Source organism: Oncorhynchus gorbuscha, linkage group LG13 (assembly GCF_021184085.1).
Source record: "Oncorhynchus gorbuscha isolate QuinsamMale2020 ecotype Even-year linkage group LG13, OgorEven_v1.0, whole genome shotgun sequence".
In the NCBI taxonomy this organism is placed as follows: Eukaryota; Metazoa; Chordata; class Actinopteri; order Salmoniformes; family Salmonidae; genus Oncorhynchus; species Oncorhynchus gorbuscha.
The window spans coordinates 45,348,820-45,368,293 of NC_060185.1; the positions used below are offsets into that span (position 1 = coordinate 45,348,820).

The window sequence follows — 19,474 nt, forward strand, 5'->3', positions numbered from 1 at the left end:
GTGTGAGCGCTTCTCTCCTCAAGTCCTGGCACTGTGGGATGGGGTTGGGCAGACTGCTCCCCACTACAAAGACGTCCTGCCAAGAGGATATTGAAAATGTAGCTAGGCCAACATCCATGATATCTTTGCCTTTTTTTCTGAACGGTGTCTGGGGATGGGGTGGGCTAATGTAAAGGTACTCTAGTGCCTACAATAACCTATAATAATTAATAACACTCAGTCCTATGACACGTAAATACTTAGATAACATTAGGACCTTGGCTTGTACATTAAGCACATTGCAAAGACTTCAGACACTTACTCTCGTAATTGCAGACTTTCAAATGACAAATCTGCAGCTTTGGTCTGTTTACATGAAGTGCAAATCATTGTATTGCGTTATATGGACCTCTAGTGTTGGCTGCGTGGAATTACATATTTATTTTAGGGCCATAGTATTGTTTTATAGCATAGTATGAAACTATGGAATAGTATAGTTGTTTCTCTAAATAAGTAAGTAGACTATTTCTCAGATTTAAAATGAATAGAAATCCTTGCAGCTGATAGGCTACTCACTGTCATCAGTTAGATTTGAAATGAGTCAAAATTATATTCAGTATCAAATATCAAATAACCATCAAATAACATTTAATGTTCAATAATTTAAAAAAAGGACCTCACAATCATATAATTTCAAGATGTGCAAGAACCAAATACAGCTCAGAGATACAACAGGAAAGATAGGGGCATGTTTGTAGGGGTTTTTGTCAAGCAGTGTGCCCTCAGTGATCATGATAACTGTTCAGCATAATCTAATATCTACCATTTGTTTACTCTAACCTTCCCTTAGTAGGAACTACACCTATAGCAACAGTATATGCTATATGTCAGCTGAGCTAGTTGCCCTATTCAAACGCATTAGAGACTATTAAATTAATTTTCAGTGTCGGCTCATGATGGCTTCAAAAACTCAAATCTGAGTGACTGCCTGGTTGCCATGTTACTGGTTTTCTTTCAGTTATGAGGCTTCTAGATGACCAGTAAGAGGGGGAGGGGGTGTCCTTTTATGCTGGGAGGGGGTGTCCTTTTATGCTGAGTGCACACAGATCCATTTCTCAGCCAAAATGCCCCACTCTCTTGCAAGGATAGACCATGGTTTCCCAAACTCTGTCCAAGGAGTGCACGTTTTGGTTTTTGCCTTCACACTACACTCAAAGCTTAATGATACATTGAATCACCTGTGTAGTTCTTGGGCAAAAACAAACTAAAACGTGCACCGCTTGGGGTCCAGAGGACTGAGTTTGAAAAACACTGTCCATTGGCTAATCAATACAGTAAATACCTGACCATTTCTTTAAAATGTACATTTATTTGTCTTTACAACTTTGTCACAGAACATCAATTCAACCATTACACAGTCATCTCAAATCATCTATCAAAAAAACATTTTCTTCCCTAAACAAGGCAAAAATCAAACTTTGAGACTTCAACCCACAGAACTGACTCAAAGGGTTGGATACGACAGACTCGAGCAGCATAGCACCCGGTCAGTCTCCCAGACACCTCCCTCACCAACACACACCACGGTCAAATAACAATACGAAATGTTCAGATCTAAATACATTGTGTGGAACAGACATGAATCGCTGTCATGTCGAATGAGGAACCATGTCTGCTCTATGCATGATATTCATACCTGAAACAGATCACTCTCCTGAACCCGGCCCTCTTATCAGACAAAACCTACAGGTTGGTAATCAATGGGGGTCACTACGACATCCTTAGCTCACTGACTCCTCCTGTATTCCACTTTCTTGTTCCGTTCAATGGTAACATCCCAAACAGCAACCTATTCCCTATATAGTGCACTGCATAGGGAATGGGGTGCCATTTGAGACATAACCAAGGTTCTCTTTCCCTTTTCTACATGTTTCACCACAGGCCCCATCAGGGAGGCTCAAAGTGACAGACAAGCCAAAACAGGCACAACAGAGTAATTTGCATAATACTATACATCAGAGCAACATGGAGGTCTAGACTTGACTGAGGTCTCTTAAAAGAGTAGGGCTCCTATTGGACATGTTCTATTTGGCTTTAGTAAAGTCCTCAATGGTTTCCCACCAGGTCTGCTGATTTTAACCATTTAGAAACACCAATAAAAACACCAAGGGAGCCTGGCTTTAGACATCTACCTCTGGGTCAAGCGATTATGGCTGAGAGAAACCATTGGAATAATTCATTCCCACTCATAATAATAAATGCAAATTACCATCAGTGCTCACCGTGCCATTCTGCCTATGCAGAACGATCTCAAGCAACAACCTCTGTGACCGAACGCTTGTCCTTCTCCTTCCCACTAAAAAGCAAAAGTTCTCATTAGCTACAAATGTTGGGAGGCCAATTTCTGTCCCTTTTCATTGAACATCTCATTTCAATGTGCTCAAATAAATCAGTTTGTTAAAATATCAATGAGGAAGAAGTAGCAGAGGAAGGGTTGATCCGTTCCTAAGGATGGCTTGGCTGTTCGACTGCGCTGAGGGACATGGCCCTGCTGCTGCGTTGCCTCAGAAGGTGTAGCCAGCCGGGGGAGCCTTGTCATCCTTGTTGCTCTCCAGGGAAAACGGGGGAATGCGCACATCAAAGTGGGAGCCGTCCGTCCTCTCGATGCGGAATGTTCCCCTGCACACAGAGCATCATTAGAATGTTGACCATCACACTTCTGTACTAAATGTAAGAAAGGTTGTTATTTATTTTTGAATTACTCTTGCGTTTAAGATTGTTTACTTGCCTGTAAATCTGTGCAAGATTCAGTCAAACATCAATCAGTATTTTCAGTTTCCCCAGCTTATTTTTTTACCACAAGGACCAAGTACAAATAGCAAAATCGGTTGAACCTCTTTTGGCTAGGGGGCAGTATTTTGACATTCGGATGAAAAGCATGTCCAAAGTACACTGCTTGTTACTCAGGCCCAGAAGCTATAACATGCATATAATTGGTAGATTTGGATAGACACCACTCTAAAGTTTCAAACTGTTGAAATAACATCTGTGAGTATAACAGAACTGAATGCAGGCGAAACCCTGAGGACAAACCATCCAACAAAAAAAGGTTCAGCCTACCAGTGTTTCCAATTGCGGTCATGTTTATTATGAGGCGAAAGCCTCCCAGATTGCAGTTCCTAAGGCTTCCACTACATGTCAACAGTCTAGAAAGAGTTTCAGGCTGGTTTTTCGAAAAATTAGCTAGAATGTAGTTTTTCTAAGTGGCTCCTATTTTGGCTGTAGTGTTTTAATACGTGTGGATGAGAGCGCATTCTGTGTTTGTATGCATTTTGAAGGAGGGAAACCGGTGGATTATTGAATGAAGTGCGCCAGCTAAACTGAGTTTTTGGTGTTATAAAAAATGATTTTTTTTCGAACAAAAGGACCTTTTGGAGCTACATTGACGTTTACCACAGCAATACTCATGTTAATAATGCAGTTCCTTTGACATGTTACTGTGTGTAGAAGGCAAGGGTAAGCTGGGAAGAACTTACCACATGTGTCCACTGGGTGCTTGAAGGGAAACATGGCTGCTGTACTGGAAGGCTGGCTGCTCTTTGGACAACACTGGTTCCTGGGGACAAAAACGGTTGGTTATGGCTTCTACTCAGTCGTGGAGGTAATATACTGTATGAGTGGCTGTACATGCTTCCTCTGTCCTTGTTCCCCCTTGAAGGTTGCCTGAAGAAGGGACCTTAGATCCTCTCATCCAATTGGCTTGGAGAGGAATTGAGGAAACAAGGACAGAGGAAGCAAGTATTTTGCCAGCTGGTACTGTTTCCAGACACAGCCATTGAGCGTTTGTAATTCCATTGTGTGGAGACAGTTGTACTACCGACCCGGCCGACGACCCCACGTCCCCGGACCGTCTCCAGCGTGCCTGACAGGCTGAAGATCCTCCAGTGTCTCTCCCTCAGTTGCACCACCTCACTTCCCATGTTCTCCAGGCGGATGCAGTACCGCCACTGAGACACACATTTTGGTGAATTTGGTACACATTATGTTGCCGTTCTGATGGTCTACATTTGTATCCTCGACTGGATATACGAGGCCTACATCATACATTGGTAAAAGTTGAAATTATGAAATCCTTTTTCAGGGAATTGTAAATTAAAAAAATAAATAAAGTTTACTTACCCAATACACATGAGAATTTTGAGCATCCTGAGAAAGAAAATACTATTTATTCTTTGTGCGCAGGTAGATTCAAGCTCATCATAAGAATCACACAGCAGAGTGGGAGGAATCAGGAATGAGCAGAACATTATTGAAAGAGCTCATTGGACCGTGTATACCATTTACTTGATAGGAACTGACAATTAAAACACTGTGGCTTTCTCTCAATGTCTTAACCGGTCCTCCACTTCATCAGCACTGATTTAAAAAGACTCGAGGTGAAAACAACATGGTGGAAGCTACTCATTACACTGGCTTTCACCAGGTCAGTTCTTTCAGATCAGTGCAGTAGAAAGAAGCGGCAATGAGAGGACAGATATCTTTTGAGAAAGAGCCTCACAGTCCCAACAGTGACATCGTCCTCACCCTCATGCCCATGTAGAAGGGGATGACGGTGACCCGGATGTTCTCCGTCGTCTCTCTGTGCACGTCGGACAGCTCCAGCCAGGGATGGTTCTTCTCCTGCCATGCCTTCAGAGTGTCCCTCGCACTGAACGGGGGAGCTGGGGTGGCTGGACGCACAGTTTACAGTCATATACACTTGTGAATGCTCACAAAATAATTAGATATATTGTATACTAGATATATTGATATACAGTACCTGTGAATGTAAAATAAACATTTGAACACTTTATAATACTACTGAATGTTTTTAGAAACTGAAAAATTGTATAGTTTATAGAAGTTAATTTGTGAATATTCCCAAAAATAACTGGAAATGTACACTGAGTGTATAAAACAGTAGGAACACCTGCTCTTTCCATGACAGACTGACCAGGTGAATCCAGATGAAAGCTATGATCCCTTCTTGACATGACTTGTTAAATTCACTTCAAATCAGTGTAGATGAAGGGGAGGAGACGGGTTAAAGAAGAATTTTTAAGGCGAGACAATTGAGACATTGATTGTGTATGTGTGTCATTCCGGGGGAGAATGGGCAAGTCAAAAGATTTAAGTGCCTTTGATAAAGGGATGGTAGTAGGTGCCAGGTGCACCGGTGTGTGTCAAGAACTGCAATGCTGCTGGATTTTTCACACGCAACATTTTCTCATGTATATCAAGAATGGGACATCCAGCCAACTTGACACAACAGTGGGAAGCATTAGGATCAACATCCCTGTGGAACGCTTTCGACTCCTTGTAGAGTCCCTGCCCCGACAAATAGGGACTGTTCTGAAGGCAAAGGGGGGTGAAAGTGTTAATGTTTTGTACTCTGTTTATACTATGCTGTACAATGAAATGATATGTGGAAACTGGAAAACAGCGAGTGGCTGGAGCTTACTTTTGTCAGGGTTGAACATGAGGAAGCGCTCAAACAGCTCGTGCTGGATGGGGACCTGCTCTGTGGAGTTGTATGGCAGGATGTCTTCATGACTCACATAGTCCAGACCTGAAACACACACAATGACAGCCAGGCAGAATGGCAGTCAGTCAGGAGGCTGGCAAGGACAGAAGTAGTACAGGGTCGTAACTAGGGTAGTAATGCAAAAATCACCTGGAAGCCGAAATATATACACACACTGAGAGTGCCATTTGCGGATAAGAACTCAAAGCATTTTTGTGGGATTGAAAAAAAAAAACGATTTTAAAAACTGCTAGACAATTGTTCTGTTTGAAACGAAATCAAAGCATGTAGCCATTTACTACCCAGGGAGCAGCAGATCATGTGTCGTTTACCTGGGATGGCATAGAGGGCTCTGCTGTCGTCATGGTTCGCCAGGAACGTCACTGCTTCGGTCTGAGACCTCTGAGACTGTCAACACAACAGGAGAAACAACTACAAGACTGGCAGATGTCATCATTTAAGCAGAGTCAGTATGTACTAGAGGTCGACCGATTAAATCGGAATGGCCGATTAAGTTTTCCTAATAATCTGTATTTTTGGGCACAGATTGCCTTTTTTTACACCTTTATTTAACTAGGCAAGTCAGTTTAGAACACATTCTTATTTTCAATGATGGCATAGGAACGGTGGGTTAACTGCCTCGTTCAGGGGCAGAAAGACAAATTTTCACCTTTTCAGCTCAGGGGACCCAATCTAGCGACCTTACAGTTAACTAGTCCAACGCAATAACGACCTGCCCCTCTCTCATTGCACTCCACAAGGAGACTGCCTGTTACGCAAATGCAGCAAGCCAAGGTAAGTTGCTAGCTACCATTAAACTTATCTTATAAAAACAATCAATCATAATCACTAGTTAACTACACATGGTTGATGATATTACTAGATATTATCTAGCGTGTCCTGCATTGCATATAATCTGACTGATCATACAAGCATCTAAGTATCTGACTGAGCGGTGGTAGGCAGAAGCAGGCGCGTAAACATTCATTCAAACAGCACTTTCGTGCGTTTTGCCAGCAGCTCTTCGTTGTGCGTCAAGCATTGCGCTGTTTATGACTTCAAACCTATCAACTCCCGAGATGAGGCTGGTGTGACCGAAGTGAAATGGCTGACTAGTTAGCGCGTGCTAATAGCGTTTCAAACTTCACTCGTTCTGAGCCTTGGGGTGGTTGTTTCCCTTGCTCTACATGGATAACGCTGCTTCGATGTGGTGGCTGTTGTCGTTGTGTTGCTGGTTTGAGCCCAGGGAGGAGCGAGGAGAGGGACGGAAGCTATACTGTTACACTGGCAATACTAAAGTGCCTATAAGAACATCCAATCGTCAAAGGTTAATGAAATACAAATGGTAGAGAGGGAAATAGTCCTATAATAACTACAACCTAAAACTTCTTACCTGGGAATATTGAAGACTCATGTTAGTAACCACCAGCTTTCATATGTTCTCATGTTCTGAGCAAGGAACTTAAACGATAGCTTTTACGTTCTTCTCCAACACTTTGTTTTTGCATTATTTAAACCAAATTGAACATGTTTCATTATCTACTTGAGGCTAAAATTGATTTTATTGATGTATTATATTAAGTTAAAATAAGTGTTAATTCAGTATTGTTGTAATTGTCATTACAAATTTTTAAAAATATGTTTTTTGTTTTTTATAGCGGCCGATTAATCGGTATCGGCTTTTTTGGTCCTCCAATTATCGGTAAAGGGGCTTAACAATCATAATCGGTCGACCTCTAGTATGTACAGTACAAACATTGCATTGGTAGTGTTCAGTGGTAACGTACTATGTGAGGGCAGTCCCGCGTGTCGATGAGGACCTGGTAGTAGGTATGAGTTCTCCCCTTCACCTCTTTTGACCCGTGAGAACCAGGAGGCTCTGGCTTGCTGAGCGACAGAGCATGGATGTTGAAAATGATAAGACAAATTACCCAATCAAATTAACATAGAACACACATCAACAAAATAAACTAACTCTTGGCCCTACCGCTGAGATGTGATACGCACCTGTCAGACATGGGAGGAATGATATCCCGGTCATAGATACGGGCGTGCCAGGGGAACAACACGATCCCTCTGTAGCCAAACACACTATGAAGGAAGAGCTGAGGAGAAACATAGACATGAGGTCAGAAAGAACTTTGTAATTGCCCTTGTCACAAAGTTCTTTCTGACCTCAAGTCTATGTTTCTCCATATACACACACACACACACACACACACACCTAGGACTATTGTACTGACTATTGTATTGTACTATTGTACCCCCAGACACAGATTATGAATCGTCCCGGACTAAAAAGCAAACGCAATGACAAATATTTTTTTTGTTGTCCAAAACTAGGCATAATCTGTGTCTGGGAATCAAGCCGGCCCCTAATGTTTAGGCCTATGACAGCGAGGCAAAAGATGATTATGAGGAGGGAAGGCCAGGACCAATAGTTCTGGTCTGGGTGGGTAAACCGCATGGCGCTGCCTCTCTTACCTGGCCTGTTTCATATTTGCCGTGCTGCTTCAGCGCCTCAAACACTCCCACAGTCTCCAGAACCTTCCCCTCCGGCCTGTTCCTGCCAAACACAGGCCACACTATGACAAACTGGAGCAAAATCACATCACACTTCACAGGTCCACCCGAACACCTGAGATCCGACCCTATTTGTTAACCAGAAGAGCAACTTGGCTGATAAACATTTTTTTTTTGTTGGTCACTTGTGTCCAAATCCCATGTGTAACTTTGTGTGTATTTTGTCGCACTGCTTTGCTTTATCTTGGCCAGGTCGCGTTGTATATGAGAACTTGTTCTCAACTGGCCTACCTGGTTAAATAAAGGTGAAATAAAACAAATAAAGTTAGGGTACAGGTCTAGGTCTGGTTGTCATCGGGTCCAGTCGGGTTGGGTCCGACTGTTCCCCTTTTTAAAATTTAATTTAAATGATCAGGTCCAGGTCCCTGGGTCCAACTTTATGGAGCCAAGAAGACCTGTACATCACACTAATGTAGTTATACAGTCTCAAATAGCCAAGTGTTGCAGCAGCTTGGAAAAGGACCAAGTACACACAATACACAACATGAGCACTGGGATGACAGGAACACACGGGTCATCGCCTAGTCAACCCCTTGGACTAAAGCTAAATCTCAATCACAAATCAGACAAGATTAAATAAAAACACATTGATTTATCAAAGTTCAAACATAAATACCACGTCTAATCTCGTCATTCCCTTTGACTCTTCACTGAATTATAATCAACAAGGTACTGGGAGCAACAGCTGGCTGTGTTCAAGTCCCTCATACATTTATGGATCTATTCCTCAAAACATGGGGGGTGATATTGCGTGGCTCCTCAATACATCCATATTATTATCTGAAGGTAAGGAGGTGGAAGAGCTCAGCCCGAAGGCTTGTATGTTCATCAGCTGCGTTGGCGATTACTGGCAGAGGTTGTCCCTCGGATTATTATACTGGTCACTGACAAGAAAGCACGACCAGGCTGGTGAAATGCCATAACAAATACATTGTTAATGAAATGGAGGGTCAGATCGTTAACATGTTTCCTCATTTCATGGAGATTTCATCATAACAAAAAGAAGTTCTCATTCAGGGAGAAAAGGTGAGAAACAGGACAGTAATATCTTACATAAAGGGTTACATAAACTAAAGTCAGAATTACAAACTGGATCGGTCTTCCAATTGCTAACCTTTTGGGCTCCATGTCAACGCAAGCCCTCCGCGTTCACTCCCTTGGCATGAGGGGCGCAGAGGAAATTGGACCCATTTACTCTGTGCCGGCTCAAGCCAACCTGCTCCCTTATATAGTCAACAGCAGATAGGCCCAAAGCTCTCTACGTTCTTCCACTCAGACAAAAAGTTAACTAGCTAATATAGGCCAGATATGTTGCCAACTTTCTACTAGTGTTCCAATGTCACGCTTTCTAGATAAGTGGCTTAGTGTACATGCAGGTCTACACTCGAGGTCTTCATGGGTCCACCCGGACACTCGAGTGGGCCTGGGTCCGAAATTCTAACTTTTCGGTTTTCGTCCTGTTTGATTGTCATCGGGTCTCTGGAACTACAGCTGATAGACCCAAGTGGACCGGACCACAGCTCTGTATAGCCCATAGCATATGTATTTTATGCTAATAAAGTGCATTTATTGACTTACAGAAGGCCTAGCCAACATATAGATCTATTTGTTTATCAGCCTAGCTGCTCTTCTGGTTAACTAAATGTTGTCACTCGGGTCTGGTCCTAGACCCGGACCCATTAGAACACGGGTTGATTTGGGTTTGATTGTTCTCTTTTTGGACCCGAGAAGAATTCTACAACACTCCCACTTTGAACTCAGTCCGAAAGCAACCATGATTGCAGCTAGGGCTGGCCCCATTTAGTAGACTGGTTAATTGTTTGGTCGATAGGCTGTTGGTGGACCGAGATTTCTTTAGTCGAGCAGTAGCAAAGAAAAATAAGTGTGCACAAGACACCTCTTATTCGCATCTGTCTGAGTGGAATAATCCATTGTTAAGGCCATGGGAATGGCACAGTCCATCACTAAGATGTGCCTGTGAAATTGTATATGGTTATATTAGGTAAGAACAATGGTGCAAATAATATTTTATAACAAATGCGCTTCTCCCGCAATGGATAGCGGTCACTGTCCGAGGTTCTGAAACATATTGGTGCGCTGTTGAATTGGAGCCTTTTCCTAGACCATGTTGCTATATGCATAAATCTAAGTTACCCGGCATATTGGTGTTGAGAACAATACGGTGGAGGCAGACGGGAAGACAGTCCTTGCCTTAATTGTCTAAGAGGAAACACCAATTTAATTAGGTCTATAAACAATAGCCAAACTGTTAAAAATTCATGGCTTCATAAATGATCCATATACATCTACAGAAATAAGAGATCCTGTTTCTGTTGCCTGTTTAATAGCCACAAATTTGGCAGTTTCTCTCTTTGCTATGCTGTAATAAAAGCTTTCCACTTTCAGCCTCTCTGGTATCATTTATTTAGCGTTGCTTACACTTACAAATTGTAAAACATTATATTCATAATAATAACCCTCCCTATTCTTGATCTCCTTATTGTTATTACTATTATGATCATTATAATAACAATAAAAAATAATGTAATTATCATTAGTAAGCTTAGTATAGCAGCCTTGTATAACCACCGTCGACTGTAGGCCTCAGAACAGTTCAGTCTTAATAGCGTAACTTACTTATGCCTCTCAATACTTCGATAGGCTACAGTAGTGTATCAATCAAAAATGTACTCGTTCATGTCGTCACTCAGCATACGAGTCACTTGTGATTTGAAAGGAAATCAAGGATTTTAGTTTCAATAAAAGAAATGATGCGACCCTTGAATAATTACTGTACATAAATAAACCATTCCATTTTGGAAATTACATTCACAAATGAGACTGGTTTTAGCCTTTGCTGTAATAAAGGCTTTACAAAACAAATTATTACAGAATCTCTGGTGTGTTGATTTATATTGTTCAAAATGGTCAAGAGAAATATATTGTAATCTAACAGCACCCGTTTGGCATACATAATATGCACGCAGCACTTGCTACTTATCTTTTTATTGAGCTCCAGTATTTTCCACAACTAGCCAAATTTATTCCACACATCAGACTTCCCCTTCACCTCCTGAACAACCAGTAAACATTCCTGGTTATTTGTTATGTCCTCAGCATCTATCAAGCTGTCACGTGTTATGTAGTTTGTTACAACCAATTTATTGATGCAATTATGATATGCTATAGGTCAGGCCCTATTGGTCCTGTGCATGCAATGCATACATGTGTCATGTGAAGAGAGCAAGGGTTGAGGGAAAAGAGGATGTTTTTCCTCAACAAATTAGGGATTTCTGTGCAGTATAATAAGAGACTGGTAGCAGCAGCCGTTATGTGAGTGTATAATGCATGTACAGTATACAGTGATTTCGGAAAGTATTCAGACCCCTTGACTTTTTCCACATTTTGCTATGTTACAGCCTTATTCTAAAATGGATTAAATTAATGACAAAGTTAACTGGTTTAGAAATGTTTGCTAATTTATTAAAAATATAAAACAAAATACCTTATTTACATAAGTCACTCTTGACAGAGCTCTAGAGTTCCGCTGTGACGATGTGAGAACCTTCCAGAAGGACAACCATCACTGTAGCACTCCACCAATCAGGCCTTTATGGTAGAGTGGGCAAATGGAAGCCATGCCTCAGTAAAATGCTCATGACAGCCCGCTTCGAGTTAGCCAAGAGGCACCTAATAAACTCTCAGACCATGAGATACAAGATTCTCTGGTCTGATGAAACCAAGATTGAACTCTTTGGCCTGAATGCCAAGCATCATATGTGGAGGAAACCCGACACCATCCCTACCGTGAAGCATGGTGGTGGCAGCATCATGCTGTGGGGATATTTTTTAGCGGCAGGGACTGGGAGACTAGTCAGGATCGAGGGAAAGATGAATAGAGCAATGTACAGAGAGATCCTTGATGAAAACCTGCTCCAGAGTGCTCAGGACCTCAGACTGGGGCAAAGGGTCACCCTCAAACAGGACAATGACCATCAGCACACAGCCAAGACAATGCAGGAGTGGCTTCGGGACAAGTCTCTGAATGTCATTGAGTGGCCCAGCCAGAGCCCGGACTTGAGCCCAATCAAATATCCGGAGAGACATGAAAATAGCTGCGCAGCAACACTCCCCATCCTACCTGACAGAGATTGAGAGAAACTCCCCAAATACAGGTGTGCCAGGCTTGCAGTGTCATACCCAAGAAGACTCAAGGCTATAAATCTCTGAAAATGGTGATTCAACAAAGTACTGATTAAAGAGTCAGAATACTTATGTAAATGTGATATTTAATTTCTTATATACATACACACACATTTAAAACAAACAAAAGTGTTTAACTGTTTTTGCTTTGTCATTATGGGGTTGTGTCCAGATTTAAGTGGGAAAGAAACAATTTAATTTAATCAATTTTAGAATAAGGCATAACAAAATGTGGAAAAATGGAAGGGGTCTGAATACTTTCAGAATGCACTGTGTGTGTATGTATGAGTGAGTGAATGAATGTGTGCTACGGTGAAGAGAATCAGAGCAGGTGATCAGTCCATTTCAAGTGTTCAGCTGTCTGATGGCTTGAAGATAGAAACGGTCTCGGAATCTACCTATGAATACTGAAAATATGCACAGCTCTGCTTGCAAGTTAAGCTCTATAAACTGTGGGTTATCAAGCGCAACAAAGTGCCAACATATGACACTGTTTGATATGCAAGTTGGGATATACTAAAAACAAATAGATTTGTCTGTCAACAGGAGCTTGTGCAATGTGGCAATCATCGTTGCTCGAGGAAACATATCTGCCAATCATATATTATAGCCGGGCACTTTCAAGTAAGTTCAGTTCTGCAAGTTTCTATCCAAGCTGACTTCTTGCCAAGTGTTGCACAGTCATGGTTAACTTAATCAGAGCATTCATTTTCCTACATTACCTAGCGAGATTACATACACACACAGTCAAAAGTTGACACCTACTCATTCAAAGATCCTTATTTTTACCATTTTCAACATTGAAGAATAGTGAAGACATCAAACTATGAAATAACATATGTTATCATGTAGTAAGCAACAAAAGAAGTGTTAACCAAATAAAAATATATTTTATATTTGAGATTCTTCAAAGTAGCCACCTTTTGCCTTGATGCCAGCTTTGCACACACTTGGCATTCTCTCAACCAGCTTCATGAGTTAGTCACCTAGCATGCATTTAATTTTAAAAGTATATTTTTTGAATTTCTTTCCTTAATGTGTTTGAGACAATCAGTTGTGTTGTGACAAGGTAGGGGTGCTATACAAAAGCTAGCCCTATATGATTAAAGACCGAGTCTATGTTATGGCAAGATCAGCTCAAATAAGCAAAGAGAAATGACAGTCCATCATTACTTTATGGCATGAAGGTCAGCCAATCTGAAAATGTAAACAACTTTGAACATTTCTTCAAGTGCAGTTACAAAAACCATCCAGTGGTTTGATGAAACTGGCTCTCATGAGGACCACCACAGGAAAGGAAGACCCAAAGTTACCTCTGCTGCAGAGGATAAGTTCATTAGAGTTACCACTCAGAAATTGCTTCAGTGTTCAAGTAACAGACATCTCAAAAGAAACTGTTCAGAGACTGAAGCTGATTGAGATAATGCCAAGAGTGTGCAATGCTGTCATCGCGGCAAAGGGTGGCTACTTTGAAGAATCTCAAATATATTTTGATTGGTTTAATACTTTTTTGGGGTTACTACATGATTCCATATGTATTATTTCATAGTTGAGGTCTTCACTATTATTCTACAATGTATAAAATAATCATAAAAACCCTTGAATGTGAAGGTGTCCACACTTTTGACTGGTACTGTATGAGAGAAAACTGAAGTGCATTGCTTGTAAACTCAGCCAGGTAGCTATGGCTAGCTTAACTAGCTTGACAATCTTATAGTTAGCGGCGACAGCTAAAGTAGTGGAGGCATGGCGGCATCAATGATGCAGCATTCAAGACAGTGGACAGACTTGCTAACTTACATTAGCTAGCTAGCTAGCTAGCTAGGACACATTAGCTTAGAAGGTACCTCTTACCGTGACGACATGAACCTCGTCTGCTGAATGTTGGGCAATCCACATGCTAAACACGGTAACCGGGGCCTCTTCACCTCAAGTCCACTACTCCCTTCAATAACACCCAATATTCTATGTGTCTGTTTCTTGTTGTATTTACTGACAACAGTCAGAAAGCCTCGTCGTATTGCACAAGCAGCCATCTTTCCTACTTCTGCACATGCACGCCGAGGCTCACGTGTATGAAAGCGTGCGAATTTCAAAGTTGATTTAAAGGTTCAATGCAGCCGTTTTTATCTCAGTATCAAATCGTTTCTGGATAAAGTACCTTACTACCAAAGAGAAATTTCTCAAGCGAGAATTTAACTAGGACTGTCTTAGAGAGAAGTGGAAAACGGAAAACTAGCTGTTTTTGGCAAAGAGGTTTGGAAATTCTCTCTTGTTGGTCTATTAAAGAATTTACTGCAAAACTCAATTGTTCACAATTTCACAGTATTATGCCAACCGTATAGTGTGGAAATGTATATATAAAACATAAGAATATCACCTTTTTGACTGCACTGGGCCTTTAAAAAGTTTAATTTTAGTTTTGGCACACGATTTGGGATGACAGTTTAGGCCGCCACATAACGTCACATAGCGATCTGATTATAATGGACCAATAATCGTTCATCTTGCTTTTGCCTATTAATTTGATATTTGCATATGTACCCTCCTACTCTAGAATGAGAAGAGGGGCGGGCTTCTTCTGTAAAAAACACATCTTGTCCTAAACTACTAACACTACTGTGTGGATATAAAACAATAATGACAGCTATTTTGATTACTCATATTTTCATCATGAACAACATGCAAAGTCAAGCTACAGCTTTCAATAATGTGTTGCCTTGAATTCAACTGGTGCCATCGACGACACAGAGCTCAGTCAAGAAAGTCGAAATAAAAGTTCATGCCGAGTGAGAATGATGGTTTAGCCTACTTTCAGTCTTTTGCTATGAATCATTCATTCATACACAGGTAAAAAATGACTAACGTTATATTTCACTGCACCTATCCGCTGTATGTGACACATTTTTGTTGTTGCTACATTTGCATAACTTTTTTGTTCAACTGTATCAAGTTGTTTGCTTTGCTAGCTTCAACGAACATCGTTAGACTCCAGCCACTCAAGCCATAGACTGTTCTCTCTGCTTCCGCACGGCAAGCGGTACCGGTGCATCAAGTCTGACAACAACAGGCTCCTGAACAGCTTCTATCTCCAAGCCATAATACTACTAAATAGCGAACAAAATGGCTACACAGACCATATGAGTTGACCCTTGTATAAAATATATATATAAAAAAACACTTTCTATGCACACTCACACTGACACTCCAACACACACATAACATGCACACACATTTTTTTATTGACTCTACACTCACATACAATCTTCATTTACGCTGCTGCTACTGTTTTATCATACATCATAATAAATAAAAAACTTACCCCTATACATATCTGCGTGTCACTCCAGTCTCCCTGCACATTGTAAATATGGTATAGGAACTGACCCTGGATCGTAGCGTCTTACTTTCTCGTGTTCATCTTATTTATATATGTCGTGTTTTTGTTCTAACTTGTTATTTTAGTACTACGTTGATATTGACCACTGCATTGTTGGGTTTAGAACTTGCAAGAAATGCATTTCACTGTACTTGTGCACGTGACTTTAAAACTTGAAACTGTTCACCCTGGTTGATTCACAGATGGAGCAGAGGCAGCTTTATTGTTAGTCAGCCATCTGCATATTATTGGTTCGTTAGCTAGCTGACAGGCAGCTGCATACTATACTGGTTTCCACTAGATGGCACAAACAGTCAAAATTGGCTATAAGAATAGATGGCACAGTCAAAAGTGGCTATAAGAATTCATGAAAACTTCAAATGAATTTACGGTTAGGCACAAGGTTAGGTTTAAAATCACATTTTATGGCAGGGTTTATGGCTGTGGTAACTAGTGACGACCCTGCATACTAGCTAGTTAGCTGGGTTAATGTTGATTGCTACCATCATCTTTGTCATTATTCTCAATGTTTCATAATCAATGTGGTTCGAATGCTAATCGAAACATATACGTCAGTGGGACAAACGGACTGTTATTACTGTAGCTATCTAAATTGGCTACACATTACGTATAGCTAGGTCGTTGTTTGTACATTAAACTACGTACGATACGTCGTAACACGGAACAAAGTAAAGATTGCGCCAGAAGAGGTCTGTTTTTTCAGCTTGTCTCAAATACTATTTGTCCATTGCCTTGTCAAAGTTTGACGCTAACATATTAGTTGTAGGCCCATTCGTTTTCATTGCAGCCCTGTTTGAACGCAGTTACGCTAACGTCGTATTCACGACACTCAGTGAGTCAACTCGCATCCAGCTACAGTAGCTGGTAATAGGCTAAATGCATTATTCCGCCTCCAACGTTCTAATTTACTTCAGACCGGGTTGATGACTTCCGGAGCGAGTTCTGCTATTGTTTTTATCATTAGCTTACTAGCTGTCGTCGATGCATTTCTGACTGAAATAGTTCGTAATTACTACGTTTAAATTACAGCCCCGCGAAGGAGGTGCTAATGAACATTGTTCAGTGCCTCTGTGTTCAGTTTCTTCCAAATGTAATGGTATTGTGAGCTTCCATCGTTTCCCAGTCGATGTAGAGCTCAGAAAAAGGTGGTTAGTGGCAGTACGTCGTGACAACTTTACTGTCACCAAACACACAAAGGTGTGTAGTACACATTTCGTCGAAAGTGCCTTTGTTGAGGGAAAGATGGGGGGGGCCGGGGGCTAGCAACACCTAAAAAGAGGTGTTGTTCCTACTGTCTTCGCATGGAACTGGCAAATTCAAAAGAGATCTGGTGTTTGGGAAAGAAGACTGAAACGTCCTGCTCCGACTGAGGGTGGTGAAAGACAAGGTGCGCTGCCCATGGACTGTGCCGTCTCTGATCCGGTCCAGAGCAGCATGGGCCAAGCCAGTGTAAATGTACATGTGTTTATTTGCTAGCAGCAAAATAATAATTTGTTTATCTATGACATGTATCAATCATTTGTGTTGTAGTGAATATCAGTTTGTGTGGAGCTTGTATTGGCTTTAATTAGACAATGAGTGACAGGGGTGGGGGAAAGAAATCAAGTAACACAGTACAGCCAGAATGCAAGATTTAATACAATGTTAGATATGTGTAATTGATTAACTGAACTGTTGAACATTTGCTGAAATACATTTTTTAAAACAAATCTATTCTACTATAGAAGAACATCAATACTTATTTTTCATAAAACCACTAAACTTGGCGCCCATGCAGGGGATCCATTCAGGTGCGAGAGACACTTCTGCAAGTAGTGGTAAAAATAAGTGGTCAACCTTCTCTCTTATAGTTTTTTAAACCTGTAGATCTTTAAATATCCTTTCAACTAGGATGTCCTCCTGTGCACAGATTACAAAGTCACACCAGCTACAACCTGTGAGAAGGATTTGACCTTTCACCTGCCAGTAGTAAGCATGAGATCTCTTCAACTTCAGCTCTCCATTCTGTATCTTCAGGTAAGGGCAGTCAACTTGACCTCTAAGAGTCCAAAGTGTGGTCTCACACTGCGATCAAATATGATTCCACCTGGAGAGGATCCTAACCACGGAGCACCTGGGTGCACTACGTAGCCACACGGAAAGAAGTTAACATTCTTCAGTGTGCAGTACTCCTGTACAGCCACTGGCTCCATGGCTAGCCCCTTCTCCATCTCCATGGTCTGCATCCAGATCCCAGATTCCTTGAACATACGCTCAGCTAGGTGGTCAGCTGAGGTCTCTCCCCAGACATGGCAAACCTCTCGGAAACGAGAGGATGTTATTCTCATTTTCCTGAGCTGATGCCATTCCGGGCTGCTGCTCTGCTCCCTTGTAGCAACCTCGACTTTGTGATATCTCGTAGGTTGTCTCTAATGCCTTGAGGTGGAACTGCTCCTGATGGCTAAGGACGTAAGCACACTGGGAAGCCTGAAGCCTGTAGCCATCTAATGGAAGTATTGGTGGAGAAGGGGCATCGGCAATCTTCACAATTTCATGGGTCTTTGGCTGTGGAAGCTGATAGGACAGAACACTGCCGCATTGCACTGGCCCAAAGGAGGACTCAACCAGGGGCACGTCAGCTGACATTTCCATTGTTGTCCCAAGAGGGGCAGGAAGTGGAGAAAAGTTGGCATACGTTTCTGAGACGCGGAGAAAGTCCATGTCAGGCATGTATCCATTGAGTGCTTTGTAGAGAGAACTTCTGCAAAACATTTTAAAACCTTAACATCAGGTTGGAGAGATTACTATGACAAAGACTCATGTAACTTTTCCAGAAACAGCACAAGCCTGAAAGTTCAAATTAAATGAATTAAAATATACAGATTTATAGATTATATATTTCCCCCCAGTCTTTGTCCCAAACATTTGTCATTACATCGTAAAGACGCCACTGTTTAGGCTTATCTGGATACAATCACAATAAAATGTTTTCTATAATGTTTCCATTCTAGGAACCTTATTCCATCAGCACACAAGTTAATAAGTTTATGGAACTCTATCCCACCAACTGGACCTGGCTTCACACCCTAATTAACAAGGATTTACTGTTACATAGGCTGAATACTTTTCAGGTGCATTTTTTATGGATATTGATAGACTCACAAGTGTTCTTGGCTTGTGCCAATGCTGTTCTGTGTCTGTGCAGCTGTGAACTGGTGGTTTAGTTGAGAGTAGTGCGCTGTCTGGTAAAGAAGGGCCACCAGATGATTGCACAGAGCACTTCCTGCAACATAGGAGCAGTGACTTTGGACCACTATCACTGGTACGGTGTGCTTTAACACCATCTGTGAAGATAAATGTGATGAAAGACAAGTGAGAAACAAGAATGATGCGGCCCATAAATAACAATAAACATAGTAGTGTCTAGTCTTCTTAACTAGGGGCTCTTAACTATACAGGAATACATTGTGTCTCAGTAACACAATTACCAAACACTGCATCAACAGATCTTTACCAAATAACCTGTTAAGTGGGCAATTCTACATTGGGTTTGGAACCCATCATTAATATCTATCTACTGATAAGATTAAACGTTGATACTGTCTCCAACACATTTTGACCCCGATGACAGTGTCTCACAGGAGATGTTTAACAAGGTCCCTAGTAGCTGACCTTTCCCTATTCTCATGCTGTGCGGCTTTTCACTCTTCCTCATGGACCTGTGACAGGCAGCCCTCACGGTGATCTCCCCTGTCAATGTATCTTTG

General features: G+C 41.5%; 2 protein-coding genes across 4 annotated transcripts; both read right to left on the reverse strand.

The window, feature by feature from the left end:
• Positions 1-1,328: 1,328 nt before the first annotated feature.
• LOC123992983 (polymerase delta-interacting protein 2-like) lies at positions 1,329-14,417 on the reverse strand. 3 transcript variants are annotated; one of them, XM_046294692.1, is made up of 11 exons: positions 14,183-14,417; positions 8,027-8,108; positions 7,550-7,647; positions 7,330-7,429; positions 5,875-5,950; positions 5,480-5,587; positions 4,564-4,709; positions 4,159-4,185; positions 3,857-3,986; positions 3,516-3,595; positions 1,329-2,658 (listed from the first exon to the last, which is right to left on the reverse strand). In XM_046294692.1, the coding sequence occupies exons 1-11, from the start codon at positions 14,362-14,364 to the stop codon at positions 2,617-2,619; spliced, it is 1,071 nt and encodes a 356-aa protein (XP_046150648.1). In that variant the 5' UTR covers positions 14,365-14,417; the 3' UTR covers positions 1,329-2,616. The 3 variants fall into 3 exon arrangements, with proteins under 3 accessions (XP_046150648.1, XP_046150646.1, XP_046150647.1); XM_046294690.1 differs by having other exon boundaries at positions 3,861-3,986; positions 14,183-14,414; XM_046294691.1 differs by having other exon boundaries at positions 3,861-3,986; positions 8,027-8,102; positions 14,183-14,412.
• Positions 14,418-17,283: 2,866 nt separating this feature from the next.
• On the reverse strand, positions 17,284-19,474 carry LOC123993974. The gene is made up of 3 exons (XM_046296460.1): positions 19,380-19,474; positions 18,870-19,051; positions 17,284-18,468 (listed from the first exon to the last, which is right to left on the reverse strand). The coding sequence occupies exons 2-3, from the start codon at positions 19,049-19,051 to the stop codon at positions 17,994-17,996; spliced, it is 657 nt and encodes a 218-aa protein (XP_046152416.1). The 5' UTR covers positions 19,380-19,474; the 3' UTR covers positions 17,284-17,993.

What these genes read in the sequence shown, in the direction of transcription:
- LOC123992983 (XM_046294690.1), bottom strand. Translation starts at nt 14,364, where the DNA reads ATGGCTGCTTGTGCAATACGACGAGGCTTTCTGACTGTTGTCAGTAAA. An exon ending in ACGAGGTTCATGTCGTCACG is followed by an intron (nt 8,109 to 14,182) that starts GTAAGAGGTACC and finishes TGTGTTTGGCAG; the next exon opens with GAACAGGCCGGAGGGGAAGG. An exon ending in ATTCCTCCCATGTCTGACAG is followed by an intron (nt 7,430 to 7,549) that starts GTGCGTATCACA and finishes TCTGTCGCTCAG; the next exon opens with CAAGCCAGAGCCTCCTGGTT.
- LOC123993974 (XM_046296460.1), bottom strand. Translation starts at nt 19,051, where the DNA reads ATGGTGTTAAAGCACACCGTACCAGTGATAGTGGTCCAAAGTCACTGC. An exon ending in GGCACAAGCCAAGAACACTT is followed by an intron (nt 18,469 to 18,869) that starts GTGAGTCTATCA and finishes AATGTTTTGCAG; the next exon opens with AAGTTCTCTCTACAAAGCAC.